Below are 20,067 nucleotides of genomic sequence, written 5' to 3'. Positions count from 1 at the left end.
TTTGTTATTTTTCTTTATGATATCTTCCTGTTTTGCAAGATTTCCTCAGTTATTCTTGGCCCTTGTTATTGAATACAAAACACATTTTTGTCATTTCTTCTGTCTTTTAAAAACTGTTTTTCGAACTGTACATTTCCCCGTTAAACAGTTCCTTAGCTACTTCACATTAGTTTTAATACCATTGCTATTTCTTAATATATACTTAAAAATTAATTCATGTTATAGTTCACAATTTCTATTTGATTTCCTTTTTTGACACATTCAGAAATGCCTTTTTCCATCTCTACAGTACTTGTTTACTATGCTTTACTTTTTATTGTTGATTTTTTAATATGCTCTGTTATAAATTTCTAAATCATAATCTTAAGTTTACCATGATACAAGAAACAGTACTCTGAGTGCTCAATTCTAAGGTCAGAGAAAAATAACTCCCTTGGTTTCTATGAAAGGTTCTGTGGAGTAAATTAACAGAGTAATTACCAAAAATCTTAAAATAAAGCCAATACTGAGTTTCCTAGGGATGATTCATATGACATTATTCAATAAAGTCTAAAACAACTTTCTATGTACACTAACATATTTCTGATTTATTATTAACAATTCAAAATGTAAAAGGAGACTTACATAACACACTATTCTTTATCCAAGAAATAGACTCTGAGACACAGAAGAATTGAATGCTATAGATCCCGATGCATAGGCTCTGTAGGTGGTATATGTTTAGAATTTTCCTGAAGAGTACTTTACTGAGTAATATGAAAGCAGGGACAAAGGGACTGCTCAAAAATCCACTTTCTGAGGAAAATCCTAGAGGTAGGCTCATGTTTGCTAAGTTATTTTTTCAAAGCAAGTTGGAAAGTGATTAATTAGGAGATTAAGATGAGGTGACTCTAAAATGGAAAAGCAGATGAAAGTTCCCCTCATGTAACTTGACTTTTCTCACTAAGTTTCAGCCTGTCCTCTGTAACCCTTCACGTTTAATCAGTTCTTTCCTTTTCTTTGTTCAGGAGAAGATCAGAAAGGAAAGGACTCTGATATGAAAAACCCGCATGTATCTTTGCCTGTATCACCTCATGATGACCTTCCCTCATCAGGTCATGAAGACCTGCTTTATTCATCATGTCACGACCACCTGCACTTGTCAAGTCAGGAAACAACACCCAGACTAGTGAATTACAAGGTAAGCCTAGAAGAGGGATCTCTGCTAATTGGCTATGTTGTTGTTGTTCAGTTACCCAATCATGTCTGACTCTTTGCCGCCCCATGGACTGCAGCACACCAGGCCTTCCTGTCCCTCACCATCTCCTGAAGTTTGCCCAAGTTCACGCCATTGCATCAGTGATGCCATCCAGCCGCCTCATCCTTTGACACCCTCTTCTCCTGTGCTAGACCTTTCCCAGCATCAGGGACTTTTCCAGTGAGTCAGCTGTTCCCATGAGATGACCAAAATACTGGAGTTTCAGCTTTAGCATCAGTCCTTCCAATGAGTGTTCAGGGTGATTTGATCTCCTTGCTGTTCAAGGGACTCTCAGGAGACTTCGCCATCACCACAGTTTGAAGGCATCAGTTCTTCAGCGCTCCGCCTTATTTACAGTCCAGCTCTCACAACCATATATGACTACTGGAAAAACCATAGCTTTGACTAGACCTTTGTTGGCAAAGTAGTGTCTCTGCTTTTTAATATGCAGTCTAGGTTGGTCATAGCTTTTCTTTAAGGAGCAAGTGTCTTTTAATTTCATGGCTGCCGCCATCATCTGCAGTGATTTTGGAGCCCAAGAAAATAAAGTCTGTCACTGTTTCCATTGTTTCCTCTATTTCCCATGAAGTGATGGGACCAGATGCTATGATCTTAGTTTTCTGAATGTTGAGTTTTAAGCCAGCTTTTTCACTCTCCTCTTTCACTTTCATCAAGAAGCTCTTTAGTTCCTCTTTGCTTTCTGCCATAAGGGTAGGGTCATCTGCATATCTGAGGTTATTGATATTTCTCCAAGCAATCCTGATTCCAGGTTGTGCTTTATCCAGCCCAACATTTCTCATGATGTATTCTGCATATAAGTTAAATAAGGAGGGTGACAATATACAGCCTTGACATATTCCTCTTCGTATTTGGAACCAGTCCATTCTTCCATGTCTGGTTCTAACTGTTGCTTCTTGACCTGCATACAGGTTTCTCAGGAAGCAAGTAAGGTGGTCTGGTATTCCCATATCTATAAGAATTTTCCAGTTTGTTGTGATCCACACAGTCAAAGGATTTGGCATAGTCAATAAAGCAGAAGTAGATGGTTTTCTGGAATTTTCTTGCTTTTTTGTGATCCAGTGGATGTTGACAATTTGATCTCTGATTCCTCTGCCTTTTCTAAATCCAGCTTGAACATTTGGAAGTTCTCAATTCACATACCGTTGAAGCCTGCCTTGGAGAATTTTGAGCATACTCTGCTAGCGTGTGAGATGAGTGCAATTGTGTGGTAGTTTGAGCGTTCTTTGGCATTGCCTTTCTTAGGGATTGGAATGAAAACTGACCTTTTCCAGTCCTGTGGCCACTGCTGCATTCTCCAAATTTGATGGCATATTGAGTGCAGCACTTTCACAGCATCATCTCTCAGGATTTTAAACAGCTCACCTGGAACTCCATCACCTCCACTAGCTTTGTTCGCAGCGATGCTTCCTGAGGCCCACCTGACTTCGGACTCCATGATGTCTGGCTCTAGGCGAGTGATCGCACCATCGTGGTTATCTGGGTTATTAGATCTTTTCTGTATAGTTCTTCTGTGTAGTCTTGCCACCTTTTCTTAACATCTTCTGCTTCTGTTAGGTCCATACCATTTCTGTCCTTTATGAAAAGGGAAATACATTTTCATCTCATGGGTGCCTTGCACTTTTTTCTTATCTGATCTATTGGAGCTTTGGGACTTCAATCATGTTGCTGTCCTCATATTCACTTCCAGTAGGTTCCAGAATTAATAGAGATAAAAATCAGTACCCAGAGCAGGAACTGTCTCCCCCAGTTTCCCAATTTGATTGCCACTGCCACCCAGGGCTGACAGGTGTGCTCCTGCGTTGAAAAAAATCATTGTAGCTTGATTGTTCTCTCATGTAGAGGTCTGTCCGTTCCTCTGTGACATGTAAGCAAAGCAACCATCACATTTGTGGCTGGCAGTCTTTCTTGGTGTAACCCAGGGTGCTCAGTTCTGCTGTTGATACTTTTCTCTGATCTGAATGATTTTCTATTTGGAGAAATATTTGGAAGTGAGAAACTTCATAGAATGTCTTGACTGGATCCTTTACATAACTATACTTGACTGTCTCCTAGAACTGAGTATATCTTATTTTTTAAATTTTTTTATAAGTTATATATTTAAAGAAAATGTATATGATTTTTTTTTTTTTGAGGAACTGAGTATATTTTATGGTTTGGATTTTTCCTCTGTATTTTATGACTTGACTTTCCTAGGATGAGTTATGATACTCTTTAAAGTTTCCTTTTAGAAAAGAATATCTTAGAATACTTCCAGGTGTTTTTAGACTATGTTGTGAAAATCAGCTAGTTTTATTAGAATTTGCCTTGCTTACATTTCATGAGTTAATTTGGCGTTATAGTCACTTGATAGCCTTTCAGTTATGATGCTGTCCCTAGGAATTGTCTAGACTTCATAGACTTGTGTGTTGATGATTAGATTTAGTAGATAGATAAATAAATTTTTATTCCAACATTCATTTTAAAGGTGAAAAAACTAAGTCCCAGGGAGCTGAAATGATTTTTCTGTGATCATACAGCTCTTCAAGTCACAGAAAAAAGACTAGAAGCCAGGCTTCAGTCTCTTAGCATGACTATTGTCAAGTTTCACTCATAAATCTCTGGCATACGTAGTGCAGAACAGTTGACTTAGGCTCCTTGGGAAAATGTACCCAATCTTTTCTTTGGTATTAATTTGACAAAAAGAGCACTCTCCAAAAAGACCTGGCATCTTGATAATTTAAAATATTTCTCTTTGTGCCTTCTTGCCATTGTTAACCAAATCACATTTCATTCCATCAAAGACATGTTAGAGTCCTGAGTGGACCTTATTTGAATTACAGCTATCTAGAACAGTTTGCTTCTTTGATAAATATAATCTAGTTTATTCTGAAGCATGGCTTGAAGTATATCTCAGGTTTAAATTATGCTAGGACCTCTCACTCAGGTGATGTCACTTTTTCTCAGCAAATGAGTTGTATACAAATGGTTTTTTAGCATGTCTTTTTGGAGATGAGAGGGATCTTGTCAAAGTGTAAGCATGGCCCCATTTCTTTTTTTGCATTTCTTTTTCTTGGGGATGGTCTTGATCCCTGTCTTGTGTACAATGTCACAAACCTCTGTATGTAGTTTGTCAAGCACTCTATCAGATCTAGTCCCTTAAATCTATTTCTCACTTCTGCTGTATTATCATTAAGGATTTGATTTAGATCATGCCTGAATGGTCTAGTGGTTTTCCCTACTTTCTTCAATTTAAGTCTGAATTTGGCAATAAGGAGTTCGTGATCTGAGCCGCAGTCAGCTCCAGGTCTTGTTTTTGCTGGCTGTATGCAGCTTCTCCATCTTTGGCTGCAAAGAATATAATCAGTCTAATTTCAGTGATGACCATCTGGTGATGTCCATGTGTAGAGTCTTCTCTTGTGTTGTTGGAAGAGGGTGTTTGCTATGATCAGTGAGTTCTCTCGGCAAAACTCTATTAGCCTAAAGAATAGCAAGGAGAGATAAGAAAGCCTTCCTCAGTGATCATTGCAAAGAAATAGAGGAAAACAGTAGAATGGGAAACACTAGAGGTCTCTTCAGGAAATTTAGAGATACCAAGGGAACATTTTATGCAAAGATGGGCTCGATAAAGGACAGAAATGGTATGGACCTAACAGAAACAGAAGATATTAAGAGATGGCAAGAATACACAGAAGAACTGTACAAAAAAGATCTTCATGACCAAGGTAATCACGATGGTGTAATCACTCACCTAGAGCCAGACATCCTGGAACGTGAAGTCAAGTGGGCCGAAGGGAGCATCACTACAAACAAAGCAGATGGAGGTAATGGAATTCCAGTTAAGCTATTTCAAATCCTGAAAGATGATGCTGTGAAAGTGCTGCACTCGATATGCCAGCAAATTTGGAAAACGCAGCAGTGGCCACAGGACTGGAAAAGATCAGTTTTCACTCCAATCCCAAAGAAAGGCAATGCCAAAGAATGCTCAAACTACTGCACAATCACACTCATCTCACATACTAGCAGCATAATGTTCAAAATTCTCCAAGCCAGGCTTCAGCAATATGTGAATCATGAACTTCCAGATGTTCAAGGTGGTTTTAGAAAAGGCAGATCAAAGTGCCAACATCTGCTGTATCATCAAAAAAGCAAGAGAATTCTAGAAAACCATCTACTTCTGCTTTATTGACTATTCAAAAGCCTTTGACTGTGTGGATCACAATAAACTTTGGAAAATTCTGGAAGAGATGGAACTACCAGACCACCTGACCTGCCTCCTGAGAAACCTATATGCAGGTCAGGAAACAACAGTTCGAACAGGACGTGGAACAGCAGACTGGTTCCAAACAGGAAAAGGAGTACGTCAAGACTGTACATTGTCACCCTGCTTTATTTAACTTATATGCAGAGTACATCATGAGAAATGCTGGGCTGGAAGAAGCACAAGCTGGAATCAAGATTGCCAGGAGAAATATCAATAACCTCAGATATGCAGATGACACCACCCTTATGGCAGAAAGTGAAGAACTAAAGAGCCTCTTGATGAAAGTGAAAGAGAAGAGTGAAAAAGTTGGCTTAAAGCTCAACATTCAGAAAACAAAGATCATGGCATCCAGTCCCATCACTTCATGGCAAATAGATGGGGAACCAGTGGGAGACTTTATTTTCTTGGGCTCCAAAATCACTGCAGATGGTGACTGCAGCTATGAAATAAAAAGACGCTTGCTCCTTGGAAGGAAAGTTATGACCAACCTAGACAGCATATTGAAAAGCCGAGACATTACTCTGCCAACAAAGGTCCATCTAGTCAAGGCTATGGTTTTTCCAGTGGTCATGTATGGATGTAAGAGTTGGATTATAAAGAAAGCAGAGCACCTAAGAATTGATGCTTTTGAACTATGGTGTTGGAGAAGACTCTTGAGAGTCCCTTGGACTGCAAGGAGGTCCAACCAGTCCATCCTAAAGGAAATCAGTCCTGAATGTTCATTGGAAGGACTGATGTTGAAGTTGAAACTCCAATATTTTGGCCACCTGATGTGAAGAGCTGACTCATTTGAAAAGATCCTGATACTGGAAAAGATTGAAGGCAGGAGGAGAAAGGGATGACAGAGGATGAGATGGCTGGATGGCATCAGCGACTTGATGAACAAGAGTTTGAGAAAATTCCGGGAGTTGGTGAGGGATAGGGAGGCCTGGTGTGCTGCAGTCCATGGGGTCGCTAAGAGTCAGACATGACTGAGTGACTGAACTGAACTGATATCATATTAATGGATAATAAGACAATATAATGAAGATAACAGTTTTTCTTAATTTAAAATGCAAAGTTAATTTAACCTGGTTTTAATACAGATTTCAAATTTTGTGTGTTTGTAGGTGAGGGAGAGAGAGATTTAATCAGGTGAATCAAACTTGGGGCAACAGAAGGCCAAAAATATGAAGTATGAGGAAAGGAAGGCAAAGTGTGTATGTGGTGGAATGAGAACTGGGATAACTGCAGATTATCAAGACTCATTATAAACCTTAAGAATTGAGGAAATGTAGTAGTAATTTAGGAAGTGGCAAGTAAGACAGATAAAACTGCTTAGAGATTACAGAAGATGACCTGTGTATATATGGGAACTTTTTCTGTGACAGGTGGCATTGTGGATAGAATGGTCTGTGCACAATTGACTATTCCAAGAGGAAAAATAGTGCTTTTAGCTGCTAAGACTAAAAACTCATATACAACAGCTAGACGGTGGTGATAAGTTGTACTGAAAGGGTTTTTTTTGAAAATTTAGGGTGAAGGTGTGGCAGAAAAAGGTTAAGTCCCATTTACTAATGAAATCACAGTTCGACGAATTCAGGGACTGGCTAGCGATGCAGCTCAGTTGCTCAGTCATGTCCGATTCTTTGTGACCCCATGGACTGCAGCACGCCAGGCTTCCCTTGCCGTCACCAACCAGACCAGCTTGTGGTTTATCCAGTCTGGCATTTTCCCATGATGTCCTGTGCATATAAGTTAAATAAGCAGGGTGACGATAAACAGCCTTGTACTCCTTTCCCAATTTTGAACCAGTCTGTTTTTCCATTCCAGTTCTTACTGTTGCTTCTAGACCTGCATACAGGTTTCTTAGGAGACAGGCAATGTGATCTGGTATTCCCACCTCTAAGAATTTTCCACAGTTTGTTGTGATCCTCACAGTCAAAGGCTTTGTGTAGTCAATGAAGCAGAAGTAGTATTCTTCTGGAATTCTCTTATTTCCTCCATGATCCGACAAATGTTGCCAATTTGATCTCTGGTTCCTCTGCCTTTTCTAAACCCGGCTTGTACATCTGGAAGTTTTCAGTTCATTTACTGCTGAAGCCTAGCTTGAAGGGTTTTGAGCATAACCTTATAGTATACGAAACAAATACAATTTAGGGTAGTTTGAATATTCTTTGGCATTGCCCTTCTGACCTTTTCCAGTCCTGTGATCACTGCTGAGTTTTGCAAATTTGCTGACATATTGAGTGCAGCACTTTAACAGCATCCTCTTTTAGGATTTTAAATAGCTCAGCTGGGATTCCATCACGTCCACTAGTGGTTATTTATGTGAAGTTAAAACTTAATAAGTTATATGTTTTGACTTATACTGCAAAATGAATGTGCTTGATAAGAGTTCTAGGTAGTTATTCCATTAATATGCTTGCATTTAAAATTGACTGTGCTTGGGTCCCTGTTCTAGAATGTCAGCTGTATATATGCCCACAAGCATATATATACCCACAAGAAGTATTTCAAGTCTAGGAAATTTTGTGGAATTAAGCAAAACACATACACATGGATATGCACTAAGAAGAGGGGAAAGGATGAATGTTTCACAAAATAAGAATCATCAAAAGAGATGATGCTTCAAAAGAGACAACAAGACATAACACAGTGGATGGCTGGAGATACTGCCTAAGAAATAGCTGGGAGCTAAGGGGCCAGACCGTGGCAGGCCTTCTGGACTTTGGACCCGCTGTTCCTTTTGCTCAGGGTGCTTTCCTGTCTCTTTGTCTAACCGTCCCTCTACCTTTCTGGCACACGGTGATCAGGTATCACCGTACTTTGTCACCGCATTGTTGTTTATCACAGGTGTAGCTTTTATACGTTTGCTTGTGTATTTTCTCTTTCCCCATGAGAATGTATACATTCCGTAAGGGCGGAGCACATCGTGCGTCTTATTCAGTGTGTGGCACGTAGAACAGTATTTGCTTGTATTTATACCCCAGAAAAGAACTGTCAGATGAGTGGGTTAATTGAAGCAGAGTTGAGGGCAAAAATATTGATTACTGAATCCTTATTTCAAGGAGTTTTTTCCATTTAATTATATTCAGTTTATCTGCCCGTGGTCTGGGTACTGTACAGGAGAGTGCAAAGTCAACAGGGTGGACTAAAGCCCATTTAGTAGCGCAACATCTCATGGCAGAGACATTCCTAGAATCACTGGATTTAATTACACAAGCACTGAAATAAAGATGAATGATCTATATTTATTAGTGTGTTAGTAATCTTATATTAACAATAAGCTAAATGAGATAAGCACTCATTGTAAGAATCTCCTCTGGGCTGCAATAATAATCTTTTTTTTTTTTTAAAGAAAAATAAGCTTTCTTTTAATGAACTTTTAGAAAATAAGTTGGATGATTTAAACTTGGGTGATTCAATAGAAATGATTTACATGTGCATGGCACTCTACATGCTGTTTTGATGGATTGGAAAATATTGAAAGGGAGATATGCATTTCAAGTGATTTTCTAAGAGTAGAAATCACACCATGACTGTGATTTCATTTTATTATTGAAGATCTTACTGCTCTTCTTGAGAAGCTATAGAAATCATTTTCTCTTAAACTATTGATTCCTAAAATATAGCTATAATTTTTTTCATGTGCCTGTAGGTTTTTCAAAATGAAGTTAACTCAAGGAAGCTAAAAGTCTTTTTTCGAGATTTCCAACATAATGATGATTTTGAAGATCAGTTTAAAGATGAGGCTGAAAGGTATAACTCATACTTATTTAGTAAGTTTTCTACTTATTCATTATCATAGCTAGAATAATGGCCCTCAAATGTTTGATTAATTTTAAAAATATAGTACTTTGTAGTAAGTACAATCTGACTTATCTAGAAATAGGATGTATTTATGATCTCGTAAATATGATATTAACACAAGAGAAAGGTATTCCTAAAGAATTCAGTTTCTCTATCATCTCAACAATTACCGTTCCTAAACCTTTTTAAGTGTGTGTACTTGAATTAAGGTAAAGCTTAGTACACAACTAAGTCCTATAAGACATTACATGTTTCCAGAAAGAAAATAATGTAGACTAGAAATGGAACTATTAGCATGGTGAATACTATATATGAAAAAAATTTAAAAACTTGGAGAAAAAGTAAATTTCCATTAGAAACAAAGGAAACAGCAACTTTAATGCTTATAAAATATTCAGATTTAGGTGTTATGTACAAATACATTAAATAAGAAAATATTTTATTAAGTCATATTTTCTTGGAGATGTGTAATATTAGCTCCAGTCAACGGAAGAGCACTGCATAATAATGTGCATATTATACAGCTGCATAAACAACTTTCAGAAGTGCATTAGATGAACAAGAAATAACATTAACTCAAAAGTGTTTTGAGATAATATGTTACTAATATATACTAATTATTAGATACTAATTACATGCTAAGCACTGTATAGAAAGTGAAGTCGCTCAGTCGTGTCCAAGTCTTTGTGACCCCATGGACTTAAGAATACCAGGCTCCTCCCTCCATGGAATTCTCCAGGCAAGAGTACTGGAGTGGGTTGCCATTTCCTTCTCCAGGGGATCTTCCCGAGCCAGGGATTGAACCCAGATCTCCCGCATTCCAGGCAGACGCTTTAATCTCTGAGCCACCAGGGAAGCCCTGTATACAAATACAAAATATTACTAGTTCTTGCTCTGTAGTTTACTGTTGGGGCCCAGACACATACAAGGCAAAGTTAAATACAGTAGTAAATATTGTTATAGAATCAGAGTCCAAGGATTGTGGGTACAGAATAAAACCGTGCAAGGGGGAGAGTTCCTTTGAGGAAAGGAGATTTTGGTTGGGTTTAGGATCTAAAATAAACAGAGATTCAGCAGGTGAAAAGCAAGGGAAGAAAATTTCAAGCTGTGGGAAGAAGTTTGAGCAAAAATAAGGAGCCGTGAAAATATCTTATCATTGGTGAGAAATGTTATGTGTCAAGAGTTACAGGGTGTACGTTTCTTGGAATGCCAGGAAGCTTGGGAAGATGAGAGGCAGAACAGAAAATACAGTGTGGGCCATAGTTTGAATGAACTGAGTGTATGTGAGACCAAGGAGTACACATTTTATTCAGTCTGTTAGAATGAAAATGGAGCACTGCTGCTGCTGCTGCTAAGTCGCTTCAGTCGTGTCCAACTCTGTGCGACCCCATACATGGCAGCCCACCAGGCTCCCCCATCCCTGGGATTCTCCAGGCAAGAACACTGGAGTGGGTTGCCATTGCCTTCTCCGGTGCATGAAAGTGAAAAGTGAAAGTGAAAGTGAAGTCGTGTCCAACTCTCAGTGACCCCATGGACTGCAGCCTACCAGTCTCCTCCATCCATGGGATTTTCCAGGCAAGAGTACTGGAGTGGGGTGCCATTGCCTTCTCCAGTGCATGAAAGTGAAAAGTGAAAGTGACGTCGCTCACAGACGGAGCCTTTTTGCATCTTCCTGTCTGTCTCTGACTCCTGCATCTATCTGTTACCTGTCAGGAAGGAGGCTTGATGGTGAAAGACAGCTGGTAGGAAATGGAGAGCAAGTGGGTGTTTACAGTAACCCAAGAAAAGGGGGGGAGCAAAGAGTGAGAAGCCTGGTATCACCCACAGAAACAAAAGGGAAAGGCAGTTACTTTGTTGAGGCTGAGGCATAAAGTACATAAAGGAAGTTAATAGAGATGAGGACAGAAAAGTAGGCAAGGGTGAGACTGTCAGCCTCCTGGATTTATGAGTTCAGGGAGGAGCCTGAGTTTATCCTGAGGTTGTTGGGCAAGTATAACACTTAAATTTTCATTTAGGGGAGGATTTTCTCAGGAAGTAGAGAGCAGACCCAGAAGTCAGATTAGGAGCCTTTTGCTAAATGGGGTTGCAAATGAAAGTGCAAAAAGAGCCAAACTGATAGCGTGAGTAAACTGAGTAGTGGGAAGTTGGGAAGGAAGCAGAAAGGAAAAGTGGGCTAGTATTTGAGAACCTGTTAGAGTATATAGAACAGTATTTCGATGGAGATAGAAAGATTAAAGGGTTTCCTGTTTTTAAGGTGAGAGAGAATCAGTTGATTCATATTTATTCTTATGGAAGAATTTGTAGGTAGGGAGAAATTAGTTATGTTTAAGAAAATATTCAACATTCAAAAAACTAAGATCATGGCATCTGGTCCCATCACTTCATGGCAAATAGATGGGGAAATAATGGAAACAGTGACAGACTTTATTTTTTTGGGCTCCAAGAGCACTGCGGATGATGACTGCAGCCATGAAATTAAAGCATGCTTGCTCCTTGGTAGAAAAGCTATGACCAACCTAGATAGCATTTTAAAAAGCAGAGACATTACTTTGCCAACGAAGGTCCATCTTGTCAAAACTATGGTTTTACCAGTAGTCATGTATGGATGTGAGAGCTGGACTATAAAGAGAGCTGGACTATAAAGAAATCTGAGTGCGAAAGAATTGATGTTTTTGAACTGTGGTGTTGGAGAAGACTCTTGAGAGTCCCTTGGACTGCAAGGAGATCTAACCAGTCAGTCCTAAAGGAAATCAGTCCTGAATGTTCATTGGAAGGACTGATGTTGAAGCTGAAACTCCAATACTTTGGCCAAGTGATGCAAAGAACTGACTCACTGGAAAAGACCCTGATGCTGGGGAAGGTTGAAGGGAGGAGGAGAAGGGGATGACAGAGGATGAGATGGGTGGATGGCATCACTGACTCAATGGACATGTGTTTGAGCAAGCTCGGGGAATTGGTGATGGACAGGGAATCCTGGCGTGCTGCAGACCACGTGGTCGCAAAGAGTCGGACATGACTGAACAACTGAATTGAGGTAAACTGAACTGAAGAAAACATAATTTTAGAAAAATGTCTCAGAGGAGACAGCATAGAGTTGAAAGCCTGAAAGGATTAATTCTGAACATGGAGAAAACAGGAATAATGAAGAATGTTGATGCACTTAAGTATACATTTTTAAAGAGAGTAAGCTGAGAAAGTTCTTACTTTCTGGCTTACATTTCATAGAAGGGGCTGCACTGTTACTAAAGCAGAGCATCGGGAAAGGCAGTGCTTGAGGATGGTAGCTCAGAAACTAGGGATGGTAGAGGAAACGGGCTAGAAACGTACCAGTGCTTTCCAGATGGTTCTCTGCTGACACTAGAAATCCCAGTGAGCCCAGTAGTTTTATTCTACCACAGCCTAGATAAAGGACGAAAGAAATGAATAGGGGGATTGATCTAAGGCAGCTGGTTGGCAAGCGAAGTGAAAGCTGAAGTTGGAGTTTGTGATCAGATGTTGGGACTTTGGAATTCTCTCTTTGAAAGTGGGCCAGTTCCTGGGGTTGACAATGGAAGCGGATGGTTGAACTGAAATGGAGGTGAATGTCAATTGAATAGTTAATATAGATTATCAGAGATTCTCTCTTAAATACACATGCATTCTCTAAGCCAGGGACAAACATAAATTTCTTCTCTAGTGAGAATGATGGCACCTTGCGGAAAACCAGTGGCTTCTTTCTAAAGCAGAAGTCGAGCGGCAAGGACGAAGAGCTTGCAGGGCCTTCCCGTCCTGAGATTCCTACACTTCAGGGTATGACCTCATCCCACTTTATTAGCAGATTCTTGATGAGGCTATATTTCAGAGGTATGCACAAAGAAATTTCTAATAGTGATGCAGGAAAAGAGCTAGGAAAAACTTTTTCGAAAGAGAAAAAGATGATTTTCTAGGATTTTCCTTTAAAAATGAAGAAACTGTTCCATACCTCACATTAATAAAGGGTACATTTCTATTCTTTCCCTGTCCTCCATCATCTCCCTGAGCTTGCACAAACTCATGTCCATTGAGTCGGTGATGCCATCCAAATTACTTACAATTGTATATAGCATATAGAGATATATGTTATGCATTTAGTTTAGTGCCATCAGTTATATAGATCCTCTTAACCCTAGTGATGTGTGTGTGTGTGTGCACAGGTGCATGCTTGATCTGTTTTAGAATTAGTTAGAGGGGTGTTAGACTCTGCATATCCTCTCATCTCAGACTCCAGGGTCCAGGGACTTCTAAACACTTGGTCCCAGAGAGGACAAAAGTTCTTTCTTGTTGCCATCCATGTCCTGTATGTGTTTTGGTTTTGTCCAGTCACTCAGTTGTGTCTGGTGCTTGTGAGCCCGTAGACTGCAGCGTGCCAGGCTTCCCTGTCCTGTATCTCCCCGCTGCAGGCAGGTTCTTCACCATTTGAGCCACCAGGGACACCCTCTGTACCTCCCAGAGTTTGCTAAAACTCACATCCATTGAATCAGTGATGTCATCCAACCATCTTATCCTCCATTGCCCCCTTCTCCTCCTGCCCTCAGTCTTTCCCAGCATCACTGTCTTTTCCAATAAGTCGGCTCTTTGCATCAGGTGGCCAAAATATTGGAGCTTCAGCTTCAGCATAAGTCCTTCCAATGAATATTCAGGACTGATTTCCTTTAGGATGGACTGGTTTGATCTCCTTGTTGTCTCAAGTCTTCTCCAACACCACAGTTCAAAAGCATCAATTCTTTGGCGCACAGCCTTCTTTATGGTCCAACTCTCACATCTGTACATGACTACTGGAAAACCCTAACTTTGACTGGAGCAGCAAAAGCAATGTCTCTTTGTCCCCAAAGTAATGTCTCTACTTTATGATGTGCTGTCTCGGTTTGTCATAGCTTTCCTTCCAAGGAGCAAGCACCTTTTAATTTCATGGCTGCCATCACTGTCTGCAGTGCTTTTGGAGCCCTCCAAAATAAAGTCTGTCGCTGTTTCCATTGCTTCCCATTTATTTGCCATGAAGCGATGGGACCAGATGCCATGATCCTCATTTTTGAATGTTGAGTTTTAAGCCAGCTTTTCACTTTCCTCTTTCACCTTCATCAAGCAGCTCTTTAGTTCCTCTTTGCTTTCTGCCATTAGGTTGGTGTCATCTGCATATCTGAGGTTATTGATATTTCACCCAGCAATCTTGATTCCAGCTTGTGCTTCATCCAGCCCAGCATTTCACTTGATGTACTCTGCATATAAGTTATATGAGCAAGGTGCCAATATACAGCCTTGACGTACTCCTTTTCCAATTTGCAACCAGTCCGTTGTTCCATGTCTGGTTCTAATTGTTGCTTCTTGATCTGCGTACAGGTTTCTCAGGAGGCAGGTCAGGTGGTCTGATATTCCCATCTCTTTAAGAATCTTCCACAGTTTGTTGTGATCCATGCAGAGAATTTAGCATAGACAATGAAACAAAAATAGATGGTTTTCTGGAATTCCCTTGCTTTTTCTGTGATCCAACAGATGTTGGCAGTTTGATCTCTGGTTCTCTTGCCTTGCTTGCCTTGGCGTAATTGTCAGTATATACGCTCAGTCACATTATACAACAGATCACTTCTCCGTCTATCATATCTATTTATAACACAGTAGTTTTTTCTAAGAATTGTGGGTTTTGTGTGATTTCAAGGTGTATAGTCATGATTTTTCCAAAATAAGGACCCTTCCTTTAAAAGTAATAACAGACTCTTCATCTCCGGAAAAATAAAATTTCATTAATTCTTAAATGGCTGAATCTTTACTTAAAAGAGAACAATAAAAATAAAATCTCCCTTCACACATATATACGTAACTTAGAGATGTGAATTTTTCTCTTTCTTAGGTATGGAAATTGTTTCTGAAAAGGAGCTAGCTCAGTTAGCTCTGGTTCGACCATTAATATTCAATACACAGGAGCAATCAACCATCAGGGATTATTTTAAAATACTTACAAAAAAAGTATCAGAAGATGAAATCACCCAGGAATTTAACGTAAATATTTTGGTTTTAACCAAGGTCTATATGTGATTTGTTTTCCTACTTCTCAATCAGAGAATATCTGTTCTTTTCTTTTCAGGTTGAACATACTGTTTTTATTTTTAAATATTAAATTTGTTTCTAAAGTACTGGATGTACATAGTAAAAGAATAAAATAACATAAAATGCTATAAGACAGATAAAGTCTCTTTTTCTCTCTTGATTCCCTATACCACTATTAAATCTGTCATATAAACTTTCAGAAAAATTGCTGGCATGTACTTTATTATTTTGCTCTTTCTTTCCTTTTATAAAGAATTCCAATACATAATTCCCACATATATTATGAGCATATATAGTTCTATCTCATTCTTTTTAAGTATTGCATGGTAGTTATATGAATGAAGACTTTTTTTCTTTAAATAGTCCTCTATGATGAACATTTAGTTTATTACAGATGTTGTTATTATGAAAAACATTGCCCCTCTTCATTCACGTTCCTATGCATAGTCTTCAGAACGAATTCCTGGAAAGACAACCAGTATTTTGTGCTGTCAGATTTTTGGGTCTTTACTCATCTTTTAAGTGACAGATGATTTCTTGTTGATGTTCTAATTGGCATTTCTTAATTTGAGAACAGATAGCTTTCCATATGCTTTTAAGCCTTTCATATTTATTTTCAGTGAACTAATTCCAGCGGTTTGCCTGATTTTCTATTTATTCCTTTTCTTAGCCATTATTAACTCTTTATATAATGAAGGAATTACCCTTTTTGTATGTGTTTGTAAATCTGGTAAAATTTGCCACTTTGTCTTTTGTGTCACATGTGTTTGCGTATACATTTACTGTGAAGAAATAGCTAATTTTTAATGGCTGAATGTCATTCTTTCTTTGGGGGGCTTCAGGGTTTTCTGTATCCTTTAGGGATTCCCCTTTCATTCTAGGAACATAGCAATTATTTCTTGCTTTTTTCCCTAATATTTTGTGATTTTTTTCAATGCATGAATCTTTCATCCAGCTAGCATTAATTTGTTATGAGATATTTGGTAGGGATCCAACACCCTATAGCTAATCAGTTGTTCAATGATCCTCTTGTCCCAGCGTCTCTTCAGTGATGTGAAATGCTACTTTTTCATATACTGAAGCACCACGTATATTTTATTTTTGTGGTTTTAAAAATTGATTTGTTTATTCATGTACCAAATTTTTAAAATTACCCTAGCTTTGTATTATATTTTACCATCAATTAAGACTCATCTTCCCTCATTACTCTTCATTTATAGAATTGTTTTGCTTCTTTCTACAGTTGCCTTTTTCTAGACTACTTTTAGAATTGGTTTGTACAAAGATTAAACTGTAAAAATAGGTGTGGAAATTGTTTCTGAAAAGGAGCTAGTTCAGTTAGCTGTGGTTCGACCATTAATATTCAATACCAGGAACAGTCAACCATCGGGGATTATTTTAAAATACTTACCAAAAAAAAGTATCAGAATATGAAATCACCCAGGAATTTGTGGTAAATATTTTGGTTTTAACCAAGATCTATATGTGACCCTGATGTTATCTTATGGCTTAAAACCTGGATCCTCATTCTCCATTGCAGTAGTGGCCAGCATTAACTTATGGTAGTGCAAAGTTGGCTACCCAAGAGCTACTGAAGAGTTTTTAAGAAGTATGCACCGTCAGGCTTTATCCGCAATCATTCAAATAGGGCAGGGCTGGACACGCATCAGTCCCTTTTGAGTGTGGGCAGGGCTGGACGCGCATCAGTCCCCTTTGAGTGTGGGCAGGGCTGGATGCGCATCAGCCCCCTTTGAGTGTGGGCAGGGCTGGACGCGCATCAGCCCCCTTTGAGTGTGAAGCAAGGCCTTCCTGGTTAGTTTCAGTCGCTTGTGTTCTGTCTTCATGTGTTCTGTGCTGTTGTTACCATACTGTTCATTGTCTTCCAAAGAGGACTGTATACGTCCATGCATTTATTACTGTTCTCCTACCTGGTGTGATACCCATTCACCTCTCCTTTCCTTTCACACACAGCTTTCTGTGCTGCTAACCTCTGAGCCTTGGGAAGGCTCAGTTCAGGTGCTGCTTTCCCTCTGGGAGCTTTCCTTCCCGTACCTTCCAGGACAATCTAGTGCCGTCCTTTATGCTAGTGTGTCTCTACGCTGATCCCATGGCCACCTCTCTAGCTGCTGTAGCTTCTTAAGTGTAAAGCCATTTGCAGATCCGTCTTTGTATTGCAGAATGTGCAACAGTGATGAGTACATGCTGAATGTTCGCTTAATGTCGAATTCACAGTTGGTAATAAGGTTTTTGAAAAGAAGGATTCTTTAGTGTTCTAACTCTAATTTCTTCATGGGGCAAGGACTAAATTGTGAGAGTTTATATTTTTGTTTCTGTTAGTTAATTATTTTCATTTATAAAGTGACAGATTAAGGGATTGGTCCTAAGAAGTTAATGTTCTGCATTGGCTTTCTAATTTTTTTTAATGAAAAAGGAAAAATCTTGGAGTTCAAGGGAAAAAGTATCTCCAGAGAGTTGAGCATTTCCTTATCAAGCAACTTGTTGATTGATTTACATCTCAAATCTGAGATATTTTATATAGGATTCACATCTCAAATCTGAGATGTTTTATATGGGACTTTTCTAGTGGAGTTCTGACTTCTTTCCTTACCATAGAGCACATTTAATATCAGGATATGTCACAAAGGGACTTGAGAATCATAAACGCTACACAAAGACAGATATTTTTTCTCTCCTTTTTTTTCTGTCATAGTAAATATATTACTTATATTTCTTACCTTTTAAAGGCTTTGAAAGTTAAGAATCTGCCTGCTGTTTTCCACTCCGGGAATGAACTACACAACAGAGACAAAAATAGATATCGAGATATTCTTCCATGTAAGCTAACAATGGTTTTAATTATTTTCCTATTTACATTTGATAAAAGGTAAGAACTGGGTTGTACGGCTTTCAGTACTAGCCATTTTGACCTGTGACCATGATGAAGACTCTGGAAGCTAGCACTGGGTGACCTGGGCATATTCTTGGTTATCTTAGATCATGAAGAAGGTCAAGTCTTCTATCCCAGGTAAATCTTCTACTCACTGTCACAGGATTCTTTTCCCAAGTCCTTCAACCCTGTTCTTATGCATTACTGCTTCTAAAACATCGTATGCATTGTCGTATATAAAACAGAAAGTTTAATACTCTGAGACATCTTTCACTTTTGCTACCCTTACCACCTTCCTTGATCATTTTGTTTAGACACACAAATACAGTGGTACTATTTATATCCTTTGTCCTGAACAAGAAAGCTGCCAATCTACCCTCCAACAGGAGGCTTCCCTTTGATTGTTGCCGAAGACTTACTCATTGCTTTCCGGGGCTAGTTTCTTCCCCACCCAGTTACATATTCATCTGGCTAAGACCTTCCAAAGAGCAGAAAGAAAGGAACACAATTTTACTCTTATGATGGAAATCTCATTTTTATGCCTCACATTCCTTTCAAAGTAAAAAAAATTTTCCCAAATTAAATGACCATTTTTCTTCCTACAAAATGACCTTCTTCTTTATCCCGTATCTTGTTTAGTTTAACCACTCATTTGTTCAAGCCAGAGAACCCGAGTCACCTGCAGTATCCAAAGTGGTCACAAAGTCCTTTCAATTCTGCCTTCTTAATACCGCAAGAATCCTCGCGCATCTCCTGATTGCCACTGCCGCCAGCCTAGATCGAGCCTGCTCTCGCTCTCGGCCAGTCTCCGTCATCTTCACTGCCTCTACTCCCATCTACTCACAGTCGCTGCTGAAATAATTCCCCTAAAAGCTCTGAAGGCACCAATAAGTTACATGAAGTGGCCAAAATCTCCCCCTTCTGCTGCGTGACCTTCCCTTTCCCAGCCTGCGCCTGTGGCTTCAGGACCGCTTCCCTATGGTCAGTTGACCAAGGACAGGAAAACAGGGCCCGGGGAACAGATGGATCTGTGTGATGTGCAGGCACCACCCAGAAGTAGATAGCAGCTGCGCCACAGTGCCTTTTCTGGGGCATGCCTGAAAGACAGTGGTGAAGGGGCATCCTCTCAGTTGGTGGAACTTTAAGCAGTGTACTTGGTTGTTCATTTTGCTTGGAAGCAGAAATGGCCAGAGGTACAAGTCTTTATTAATTCATGGGCTGCAGTCAGTTGTTTGGCTGGATTGTCAGAGACTTAGAAGAAACATAACTAGGAAGTTGATCACAAGGAAATCTGCGAGAGATAAGTGTGTATAGGTCTCTCTGAAAGGACAAAAACATGAATATATTTGTGTCTTTTGTGAACGTTCATTGAAGGGTGATTTACGAAGAGGTTTTAACAATCAAGTGGATAGGATGACCTATTCTGTGGATACTAGTCAGCCTCTTTCCCAAATACTCCTGTCATTTCCCAATGGATTAATGGATAAGGTAGACGTGCTGGCAGGAATAGAGGCTGTGCATGGACTCATCAGCTGTGGACTTCTCACCAGGCTGACCTCGCTATGGCCATTTCCCAACGCCCAATCTGCCAGTAGCAGAGACCGACACTGAGGCCCTAATATGACACCATTTCCAAGCGTGATCAGCCCCCTAGCTACCTGATGACAGGCTGATTACATTGAATTGCTTCTGTCACAGAAGGAACAACGCTTTTTTGCATACTAAAATAGACACAATATGGATTTGCCTTCCCTGCGTACAAACTTCTACCAGACCTACCAGTGGACCTGAAGGACGCCTTACCACCATCATGGTAGTCCACACAGCCTT

General features: G+C 39.5%; 1 protein-coding gene across 14 annotated transcripts in view; it reads left to right on the top strand.

The window, feature by feature from the left end:
• The window catches only part of PTPN20 (protein tyrosine phosphatase non-receptor type 20), a 68,340-nt gene that overhangs the window by 26,360 nt on the left and 21,913 nt on the right, over positions 1–20,067 (top strand). For 9 of the 14 annotated variants that reach the window (XM_060406800.1, XM_060406793.1, XM_060406802.1 and 6 more), the window contains 2 exons: positions 1,008–1,180; positions 18,095–18,185. In XM_060406800.1, coding sequence (XP_060262783.1) covers positions 1,008–1,180; positions 18,095–18,185 — 264 coding nt within the window. Of the gene's footprint in view, positions 1–1,007; positions 1,181–9,138; positions 9,240–12,966; positions 13,080–15,153; positions 15,303–18,094; positions 18,186–20,067 lie in introns of those variants that run through there. The other 5 variants (XM_060406798.1, XM_060406799.1, XM_060406804.1 and 2 more) reach the window with 3 other exon arrangements.

The sequence above is a fragment of the Ovis aries genome, chromosome 25, assembly GCF_016772045.2.
Source record: "Ovis aries strain OAR_USU_Benz2616 breed Rambouillet chromosome 25, ARS-UI_Ramb_v3.0, whole genome shotgun sequence".
Classification (NCBI taxonomy): domain Eukaryota; kingdom Metazoa; phylum Chordata; class Mammalia; order Artiodactyla; family Bovidae; genus Ovis; species Ovis aries.
The sequence above is the reverse complement of the archived record's forward strand: the minus strand, read 5'-3'. Positions and strand labels throughout refer to the sequence as shown.